Source organism: Alnus glutinosa, chromosome 3 (genome assembly GCF_958979055.1).
Source record: "Alnus glutinosa chromosome 3, dhAlnGlut1.1, whole genome shotgun sequence".
Classification (NCBI taxonomy): domain Eukaryota; kingdom Viridiplantae; phylum Streptophyta; class Magnoliopsida; order Fagales; family Betulaceae; genus Alnus; species Alnus glutinosa.
Window position 1 is genome coordinate 34,663,805 of NC_084888.1, and position 11,504 is coordinate 34,675,308.

At 35.4% G+C, this 11,504-nt stretch overlaps 1 protein-coding gene across 2 annotated transcripts; it reads left to right on the forward strand.

Moving 5' to 3' along the window:
* Nucleotides 1–2,635: 2,635 nt before the first annotated feature.
* Nucleotides 2,636–5,125, forward strand: LOC133862269 (dof zinc finger protein DOF3.6-like). 2 transcript variants are annotated; one of them, XR_009899192.1, is made up of 3 exons: nucleotides 2,636–2,877; nucleotides 3,021–4,135; nucleotides 4,766–5,125. XR_009899192.1 is itself a non-coding variant. In XM_062298036.1 (2 exons), the coding sequence occupies exons 1-2, from the start codon at nucleotides 2,824–2,826 to the stop codon at nucleotides 3,969–3,971; spliced, it is 1,005 nt and encodes a 334-aa protein (XP_062154020.1). In that variant the 5' UTR covers nucleotides 2,636–2,823; the 3' UTR covers nucleotides 3,972–4,329. The 2 variants fall into 2 exon arrangements, 1 of the variants encoding a protein (XP_062154020.1); XM_062298036.1 differs by lacking the exon at nucleotides 4,766–5,125 and having other exon boundaries at nucleotides 3,021–4,329.
* The last annotated feature ends 6,379 nt before the right edge of the window (nucleotides 5,126–11,504 follow it).

The window sequence follows — 11,504 nt, forward strand, 5'->3', positions numbered from 1 at the left end:
CATGGAATTTTTGGTCCGAATTATCGGTTTCTCATTGTTACATTACACATATCAGATGAAAAAAAAATAAAAAATTGTTGCTTGATACAGCATTTCTGACAATTGGACGTATGGGCGACGACTGCCGACGAGCCACCGGCAAAATATAGAGAAAGTGATTAGAAAATCGAGGAATGAGGACAGTCTGATTCTTATGTCAGTAAATAATTTTTATTTTTATTTTTATTTTTATTTTTTTTTTAAAAAAAAATGTAAAGGAAAGAGTTAGCAGAAAAGAGAATTAATTAATACTTGATTTTAGGGTTGTGTCCCTTTTAAAGTGAGGCTCTCTAAAGGCGGTCCTCATATGCTTACCAAATGGCGGGGTTTAGTTGTCTAATTAGTTTCTATGTAATGGACTGCTTGAGTGGGCATATTGATAATTATCTATATCCACGCCAATATATATATATATATATATATCATAAAAATATTTTTGTTACATTGCATATTAACATATATAGAAAGAAGCATGAATTATGTGTTACTTGTTGGATTATGATTATCTATAATTTTTATTGTAATTTCGTAGAATTCTTCAAATTAATTTTATGATAATATATATATATTTTTTATCATGGAACTAGATTAAAAATTTTATAGTATCTTGATTTATATATATATATATATATTTTGTTTATTTTATTTTTCTCCTAGTGTACATTGCCTTTAAATGGGCTTAGCTGACAGTGCTAACGGCTAAGCTTTTAGCTGTGTGAACTCAACCTGAAAATTAAATGAAAGCAAATAATTAAGTCGTAGAGGTTAGAATCTGTACGTACTTGAACTTTGAATATATATATATATATATATTTCATACTGAAGCACTTTTTTTTTTTTTTTTAATATATATATATATATATATAAACAGTGATAATCAGGAATTTAGCTGATCATTATTTCTACTCTAAAAGCAATCTTGTGAAAAAGGAAATTAAACACCAGAGTGGATTAAGAGGAAGTCGCAAAATATTGTTTGAACACATGTTACCTGCTTCAAAGACCCTTTCAGCATGCAGCGTGACATGAATATATACTTCCATCCTTTTCAAAATTCGATTCAAAATTCGAACTGGCATTTCTATTTCGACAGTTCGGCAGTACATGCAACATTAATCATGAAATTAATTAAAATCATTATCATATTCATTTTACTGATGTATTGAACTAGAACTGTGACATATTCGAACCCCCATCCCTGCAAACGCAGAAGAAGTAAAGATTTGGAACTGGCTTCTATATTAGTCCTTTCATTCTGAGCAATAATATTTTTCACATTTATTTATCATATTTATTGTGACCGACTAGCATGACGTGTTTTAAGTAAATTTTTTAAGTGACAACTAATATGAGCAGCCATTTAAACATAAAGGTCTTGTGCTGCCACGTTTGTAGTCTAGCATCTTGTCTCCAACAGACATAGGGGGACATTAATGGATAACCTTTGAAGTGGACAATTGACAATCCTGCTAAAACACAATAATTTCACTTGAATACAGGGAAGTTGATCGAGCCGCTACCAAAATGGAGATGGGAGAGGATCAATTTGTGGTCCATATTAAATTTTACAGATTAAATAATATATATATTTTAGGGATTTGATTCTTGTACAACACCAATACAACAAATGTACAACAACCCCTCACATGAGCGTGGGCCCCAGTATGTGGGACCCATCCTCATGTGAGGGATTGTTGTACATTTGTTGTATTGGTGTTGTAAATCTAACATTTTCCTATATTTTATTATGTTATTAAAATTTTAAATGACGTCTCATCATGTATACTGTTAAATGCAATTACACAAAATCTTACTCATAAAATAATTTTTCTCAATTTTATTTAAAATGAAGAATATCCTATTTGGTTTAGGAGTAACCTCCATTAATGCTCTTTGGCGGTGTATAGGCAAACTAACTTATGTGAGAATTTTCCTTACTTTACTTTGATTTTATCATTAGACTTTCATTTTTATCAAATATTTTTTGGGGATAAAAAAAGAAAGACATAAGTGTGTTGAGTGAGTGACTAAATGGGATTTGCTTAATATATTCTACTAGGAATAATATTCCATCACTTCTTCACACTTTAGGCAAAATACTCTCTTTGCAGGTGGTATATATAAACTTGTAACATCCTATTTTCTCCTAGGTAGCTAGGTAAGTAGTACGTACTTAATATAATCCCAAATGCTAATAATGGTACATAAGAAAGGTGTATAAATCTTTACCTTTGAATTATCTGCGTAAAGGAGAAATCTTTACATATTTTCATGCACAAACAATGAACTCCACCGGAAACAGACCTGAGAAACAGAGGGTACAACTGATTGTGACACTTCCACTTCAGACCCGGCCCCCACCAACACTCACCTTCTTCTTTTATATTCCATATTATTATATTATTTATCACAGAATTCGCATATAATTAATTTTCAGTACTAGGGTTTCTCTCTCTCTCTCTCTCTCTCTTTATGCATGGCCAGTAATCTTTTCTAGGGCACTGTAAAACAGCATCAAAAAGAAGCTTACAGATTAAGAAACTTGGTCGTCCTCTTCAAACCCTAATTGTTTTTTTTTTTTAATAAAACAAAAAGTAGGGTGGGGGGATGAGAGAACAAAGAACAAAATAAATAAACACCCACCTCCTTTATCTTTCCGTCTCCTTCTGATCTCTTTCTCTTTCTCTCTTTCTCTGCAACTCCCTCCTTGATGTGATTCTCCACCAACATCTCCAAAAGAAACCCCATCAACCTTTACAAAAGAGAAAGCTAGCTCTAAGAGCCATGGTTTTCTCATCCGTTCCCGTCTATCTGGATCCACCCCACTGGCAACAACAGGTAAGGGTTTTAATTTTCTTCCATTTTTTTTAGCTTCTTCAACAAAAAAGCTAAAAATAAAAGATAAATATTCCTATACTCTTTTTAATCTCTTCTTGAATATACCATATATTTGATTTTTCTTTGCCTTTTCAATTTTGCAGCAACAAAATTATCAACAACCGCCGGGCGGTCATGGAAGTGAGAATCCCCAACTCCCACCTCAGCCGCAGCCTCCAACAGTTGGAGGCGGCGCCACAGGCTCGATCAGGCCAGGTTCCATGGCTGATCGAGCCCGGCTAGCCAAGATTCCACAGCCTGAGGCCACCCTCAAATGCCCGAGATGCGAATCCACAAACACCAAGTTTTGCTACTTCAACAACTATAGCCTCACCCAGCCTCGCCACTTTTGTAAGACCTGCCGGCGCTATTGGACAAGAGGAGGTGCACTAAGGAACGTGCCGGTTGGCGGTGGTTGTAGAAGAAATAAAAGAAGCAAAAGCAGTAGTAGATCAAAATCTCCGGCTACCGGCGAGCGACAACCTGGGTCAACTTCCACTAGTACTGTTTCTTCCGGTTGCTGCGCCGCCGATATGTTAGGCCATTTGCCTCCTCCACCACCACCGAACTTGTCTTTTTTGCCTCCATTGCATCATCTTAATGATTATGCCTCCGGGGACATTGGCTTAAATTTCGGAGGATTTCAGCCTCATATGGCAGCAACAGGCGGCGATGTTCAATTTCAACTTGGTACTAGTTCAAGTGGAGCTAGGTCTTTTTTATCAACTGGCCTTTCTGAGCAGTGGAGACTGCAACAGTTTCCTTTCTTGGCTAATTTGGAAGCACCAATGGGGTTGCTTCAATATGATCAGGGGGAGAATGTTGAGCCGACGAGCTATGTTGGGGTAGCTGGGCAGCTCCGGTCTAAGCCATTGGATTCTGAACTATCAGTGAAAATGGAAGAAAATCAAGGGCTGAATTTGTCAAGATCTCATTTGGGTACTTCAGGAAATGATCAATACTCATGGGGTGGTGGCAATGGCAATGGCAATGGCAACGGCAATGCATGGACTGATATTTCTGGTTTCACCTCTTCCACCACCCACATGTTGTGATTTTGAATATCTCGATCTCTTCTCATCTCTAAACAAATGATCGTCTTAGAATTTCATTCAACAACCCTAACTTCGCAATTTCCAATACAAAAGAATCTAAGAAGGTGAAATGGGACTGGAACAATTCCTTTGTGATGATCGATCTGCTCAACAAGTTAGAAATGGTAGGCTTCGTGTCTGAAATTTCTTTGAGGTTGTGATTTTTATTTTATTTTTCCTTGTATTCTATGCGTATGTTGACGAAGTAGGAGTGTGTTCATTGAGTCTAAAATGCCATAACTTGATCAAATGCACTGTATACTAAGTGATTTTCTTGAAATGGTATGTGAAAATGCGTCCGCTTGCTTTCTTTTATTTACACATGGAAGAACAATGGCCGAAGAACGCACCCGGCATTATATGGAACTTATTTGGTAATTTGAGCATTGAATATGCCACCAAGAACTTTTTCTCCCCGTTCAGATGATGAAGCAAGGATTAAAACTTGAAAATTATGGTTCATATGGTTGAAGATTCAATGATTTACTTATTGAGCAGCATTTATGTGAGAAATTCATGTCATTTCAGTCTCAACCTGTCAGTGAGGTCCAACCGAAGGCATTTTCAAAACTAAAGTGGTAAAAAAATCAGTCTCCATGCTTTGGTTTTCATGAAATGTAATCTCCCTAGGAAAGAGTTGAACTACTTACATGCAATTAATTACTTCATTATTCAGTTTTTGGCCAATAAAGTACGCAGATTTCCTTTTCTGGTGGCTCTCAATGGTTTCAATGGTTTTTTGCTTGCTCTTTCAGGCTTATCAAAGTGGTGATAGTTGACTTGCTTCACCACCGCCAATCGAACCCTCAATTACTTCAATCATCTCTGTGGCAATTCCAAAATTCCTAGATGTATCTTTTGCTCCATAATTTTAGGAATTTTACCCCCCAGGTTATTAGTGTTTTACCCTTCGAAGAAAAACAGTAGTTCAAAGACACGTATAAGTTTGTGCTCCATGCTTTTGGACCAAGTGTGAAAGTGAGACAGAGGATTTAATAATAATAACTTTTGTAATTGTAACTGTGAGACGTACTTATTTGTTGTTTTGTGTGGAGAGGCGACTAGAATGATTATGTAATTATAAGAAATTTGACCAAATGGGATCGATCGTACTAGTTTGTTGGATGTAAACTGAGATGGAAAAGAAACGCCAAAATCCCACTCAAAACCATGCAAAGACCAAGTAAGATTCTCACTACCTAGGACCAAATCACGCAAAGAGTCAAAAGTATAACAAGAAGAACCAAATACCCTCTTAACCTTTGTTTGGTTGTTCCCTCCTTTTACTTTCGAGCCAAAAGAAACCAAAATTTAAGCCCCATTTGACGCATTTTCGTCATGAATATCGATATATCTCCAGCAATCTGAGCAGTAGTAAGTGGCTAATTAATAACTCAAAATTTATTTAAACATGTAGTTTTATGTGATCTCTCTCACAAATCTGCTGTCTGAACTAATTTGTCATTGTTTTAATTACTATGATTATTATGTCATTATTGTCATTCCAATGGGATTATTATTTTTTAAGAGTATGGAATTTGGGCATTTGATTTGCTTTTGCAATACCCAAGACCAAGAGCAGTTGTTTACTAAATATATACTAACATGGAATAAAGCAATCACAATATTGTCAAGAAAAGCAGATCTGTCTCTCAGCAGAGAATGGTGGTTTTGTTGGTCGGTTGGTCGCGGAGTACTGATAGGATAGTGAATTAGTGATCCCGAAATTGGTGATGGGAATGGGATAAAAGAAGAGAGAGAGAGAGAGAGAGAGAGAGAGAGAGAGAGAGAGAGAAATAGAAGGAGAAGAAGAAGAAAGTCTGAGCTCGGAATTCCAAGCTGTTTATGTGTATTGTTGATGCCCACATGTATAGGCGTGAAGATGTTCTCTCTATTTCCATGGCAGCTTTCGCTTTTTGTGACGTCCTTCTTATCTCTCTTTCCCTCGGTGATTCCTATCGATGGGCCGCTTCTTGGTTCTCTGCCCTCACGTTCCTCCACATGTGCTCAATCATACGAGCTAGATTCTTGGTCTTTTCTATAATCCCGACTAGCAAAATATGCACGAGCTAGAATTTATTACTTCTTATCCCATAGCATGAGAAATGAGAGATATATATAGAAGGAATTATAATTTTCGAATTAATCTAAAATAATATTTGCGAAAAAAAAAAGCAACTATTTGGACAGTAAATTTGACTCAATATCTTTCCTTTTTCGGATTTGGGACCAAGTGTACGTGAGAAACATGTTGTCTTGATTAGTGGTGTTTGCTTTTGAATAATTAGGGTCAATTGCTTGATGAATTAATTTATCCATGCAATGCATAGGGGGGAATTCATAGATGGCTGCATTTGGAAACATGAATTTTTCTTTTTAATTTTTTTTTGAATTGAAAAATGAATTAGTTGTAAAGCGTTTGTACTAATTTCGGCTCAAAAGAAAAAGAATTTATACTAATTATTAATCATGAGTGTATTGTATACTCGATCAATATGTATAGCATGCACAAAGAGAATGTTTAATCAATGGATGGGATATATGGACTTAATCTCATTTAAGTACTGATGATCTAGGATTAGATAATAGATATATTGTCTCTGAATTGTCTCATACAATGGCAAAGGGAGTGGGACCATTACTGGAGTCATGGGCCCCTTAATTGGTTTTTCAAATCTCTCCCTTTGTGTGTTTGTGTGCATCAGTGAGTGTATTAGTGATAGTAATAAGTTGGTAATAGCAACAACAACAGGTCTAGGCCTGGCCTTTTTTTTTTTTTTTGGGGGGGGGGGGGGGGGGGGGGGTGTTGGGAACACCAGTTTATTGTTTCTTTATTTATCACACTAGGAAAAATGCATTTTTTGGAACTGGTGGATTTTATTTTTTATTTTATTTTTTAAAAAAATTATTGTAAATAGAACATTCATTCACATCAAAGGATCAGCATGGTTACGATGAAAGATAAAGTGGGATGTACTCCCTAACAATAAATTCAAAAAAAAAAAAGCACCAAAAAGTCGAAATAGAAATGTGTGTTTTTTTACTCCAAAGGAATTAAAAAAAATTTCAGTCCTTGATCTTTACCTTAGACAAAGCAAAGGATTGGACTGTATAAAGCAGATAAAGCATCAAAACAGTGAAGGGTAGGGGCATGACCCTCCAGGGACGGAGGGAGGGGGGGCTGGCAGGGGCCATGCCCCCCCCCCCCTAATTTCCTAAAAAAAAAAAATTATTAGGTGAAATTTTTATTTTTTCCAAAAAATTAAAAAATATAAGGTAAAAATAAAAATTTAGCTTATTTGGCCCTTACTGAATTTTTTTTTTTGACCACTGGCCCCTACCCATAAGAACTTCTGGCTCCGTCCCTGTGACCCTCGAAAGAGCCATGATGAATATATATATATATATATATATTTTTTTTTTTTTTTCTTCCCTTAATTTGCTTAATTTCAGTAATCATTGTAGAGAATATTATCTTATAGACATGTTGCGCGAGAGTGGGCTTTAGAATGGCTTTGGCTCTTCTAATAGAGGGAAAGGTAGCATTTGGTGGTTGATTAATTTACCCTATGCTCTTTAATTTAGTGAATCATCTAATGCACTAAATTATATATGGAAGATTGCGTAATGAAGCACTAATTTCCATCCAAAACCATACTTTTTTCTCCGTCATATCACATCTTCCAATATATATATATATAACCTCATCCTTGTCTTCCTATGGAGAAAGAGAGAGGTTTGACCTATACGTCTCAAGAACTAAGAAACATAGCCTTTATAAAAGTGAGGGTGGACCAATCCAATAACTAGGAAAAATAATAATATATCTTTTATAAAAGTGAGAGATGATAATTATATATACACAAAATTTTGCTTAAATTTGATTAATCCAAATAGGGAGGCCATTGATGATGTCTTTGCTCAAGTTGTCGAAGATATTGCTTAATTGGATCTTGATATTTTGATTTGAAGAAGACATGATTTGATACTTAAAATAAAAAAAGGGGTTCCCCAAGGATATATGTAAAATCTAAGCCCTAAAAGAATGTTTGTCTTAACTCTTTTCTCTCTCTTGATAAGTAAATGTTCGTCTTAATCCCCTAGAGCCCAATGGGCTTGTATACCAAACAATGGGGTAACCATTCTCTTTCTCTCTTAAATTTCTTTCTCTTTATCTAAATGAATTGATTGGAGGTGTACATGAAACTGTTAGAATCTATGTAAGGATAGGCAGATCGATGCAGCCATATATATAAAAGGGTATACTAGTGTATAACATCCACACTTTGAGCTAAGTTTTTCTTGGATGTTCTATTTGTTTTGACGTAAAATGATTTCGGCATTTTTCGGTATTTGAAAGGGGCGAAAATAATAGTCAACCGAAGAATGATTTCTATTTGACCAAAAATGCTTAGTAAATTTCGGAAAATAATTTACGAGTTTTAAAAGAGTAAAACATTTTCCAAAGACGCCAGATGTATTCGACCCCTTTTAAATGACACAGTCGACATTCACGTTCAAGTAATCGACCATCACCGAAATTTTGCCAGTACCGAAATCCGACAACATCCGGTCAATGTCGTCGGAATTCAGCGACGAAATCCAGCCATCTTCGTTGGAATCCGGTCAACCCAGATTTTGGCAACCAAACGAGATGGATGGAATTTGGCAAGAACGGCAGGTCAGCTGGCCAGACAAATCTGGCTAGAATAGCCCGGCCAGGACGGCCGGATCTAGCCAGAAAATCCAAGCTAGAATGGTCGGATCCCTGCCAACTGGCCGGGATCTGGCTAGAACGGCCGAATTCCGGCCTATTGGCCTGATTCTAGCGATTCTGGCGGGATTCCGGCCTTTATCTTGGTCGAAAATTGTCCAGTTTCCGGCCTTTATCTCGGTCGGAAACTGTCTGGATTCCGACCTTTATCTCGAATTTTGGCTATAGTAGCCAGAATCCTATCGGTCAATGACGGAATCTTATCACTGGTGATTTTTATATTATTTTACATTAATATATTATATGTTTTGAATAAAAATTGATTTGTATAGGTTAATATGATTGAATAAAAATATAAAAAAATATTTGTGATTTTCCGTACGTGCCAAACACCGAAAAATGTTTTCGGTGAAAAATATTTTTCAGAAAAATGACTTCCCTGAAACCATGTTACGACGGAAACCATTTTACATTGAAATAAACGGAGCAATAATTGCATTTCCTTATTAATTAATTCTTTTTACTTGTAAAGAATGGTATCTAGCTGAGTTTTTGTTTAATCAGAATTATTTTTCTTTCATTGAATACAGTAGGGCATTTTTTAGCAATTAAATTTAAATTTGATTAAGCTTTGTCTTTAACTCAATTTTCATTTCTTTTTTTTTTTTTTTAAAAAAAAAAAAAACCTCTAGCTAAGTTGGTTGAGTATTCAACAAGGGCTCATGAGCTAATTAAGTATTCTAGCCGAGTTTGATCATATGATCAAAGCCGAATTTGAAAATTCAATAACTAACTCGACTTGATTACAACCCCTAATACCAACAAATCATTATAGTTCTTGACTCAGCAGCACTGACGATCAACTAATTGGATGCCACTAAGCAAACAAATGAGACTATAATTATATTCGCCCACCATATTTGACTGAGATATTCGCCATTAGAAAGCAAATTATGTGGATGTAGTTCTTGTCTCGTTGTTAAGAGTTTCATAAAGGAAACAAACAAGGCTTTCTTGCTTGCGCAGGTGTGTAGTAACATTACAGGCCCATGCAGACTACTCTTTCCACAATTTTTAGTTTTAACTTTTAATAAAAATTAACTCTGTTTTATAAACATGATGGCCCTACTTAATTATTTGCTTTTTCAATTGTGTCATGTCTCACGCACGCTTTAATCTTAAAGTTGATTAGCATTTGATTTGTGGTTAGATTGCAGAAATCATTTTGTCACGTAATTGATCCAACTCTAAAAGGGTTAAGTAATTCTCTCAATCCGTCTTTACTTACGGGTTAAGACACGCTTTAATTAATTGTTCTTAATTGGTTCATAGTCATATATTATTGGCTAGTGGCTACGGCCCATTTGACTATAAAACTATTTTTTTCTTCTTAATTTTGACTCCATCCTAAACATGACTCATAACAAAAATGTTGTGACCTTTTGGCTATCAGTTGCCGAGAATTCCGATAGGATGCAATGATTGAGGTTCCTCTATTTCATGCACTACTGGCAGCTTATTGTACTCGATCAATCTCTATCTGGTTGCTGAAATCACCGGCACCATCCCATTCCCACCACAGCCGCCCTTACAATTTATTTACAATGGTGACTATCTTACATCTTAGACTTTTTTTATTTATTTTTTGCTTGAAATACTTAATGTAATACTTCGTATCAATTGATGGCGGTAGTAATGAGTCTCTACGGAGGACAATGATCCTCTCCATTTCATTTTAAATGGATAATATCTATTTTATTGTCAGTATTTAAAGTTGACGCATCTAACGGTGTGCATGATAATGTTAGATTATTTAAATTTTTAAAAGATGTGTCAAAATTTGACATTATATACTACATTAGGTGCACCAACTTTAAATTCTAACTATGAAATATATATTATCCATTTTATTTGAAATGAAAAAAATTATATTCCCTCGAACGAGTGAAGCTAGTTTATTGTAGTTTTTATCACCGAACAAGTCAAGTGGTAAAGGCACTTTTTCTTTTTTATTGAATACTTGAATTTAGTGTAAATGAGTAATGCTAAAAACTATACTTTTATTCCACCGCTATTCCACTCTATTAACGTTGTTGTGCCAATTAACCTTTGATTTTTTTTTATTTTTTTTTGTGATATATAGGGCCCATCTACCATAAATGGGCTAACCAATTAAGGAGCAAAATTCTGAATAAGTCAAGGCGACTTGAAAAAATGATTGGGCTTTATTTTACCTGTTAGGCCCAACTTCGCCTCTGTTCAACTAACCCCTGGGCATAAGGATTTTCCTCTTTTGTCGGCTTCACAAAATGGATAAACTTTTATTTTTCCTTGCAGACTTGCAGTGTATCCAATCTTCACGTGAAATATTTTAATTAAACAAGAAGATATATTACTTCCACAAATTCCAAGTGGTACTTAGGATAATGTTTTCCATTTCCTTGGCGATAGGATTTGCAACATAGGAATATTACTTGTTGATCCACACGACAGCTCTACATTTGAGTGTGGAAAATCATGATCTTTGTCCTTAATCATGGTCCATCCAACTCCCACCCACCTTAATTTAAACACTAAATTTAATTAGGTTGATAGCTTTGAGGGCTAATTAACTTTCCTACCTACAAAAGAGAGTGCTACAAGTTGATGAAAATCAGAGATATATAATAATCCAAGAAGGTGGTATATATTGTATGTAGCTCTTTCCCTCAATTTCAACTATGTATTTGGCGTGGGGGATTTGGCAATAACAAGGTTGTTTCCTAATTAATGAACTTGAT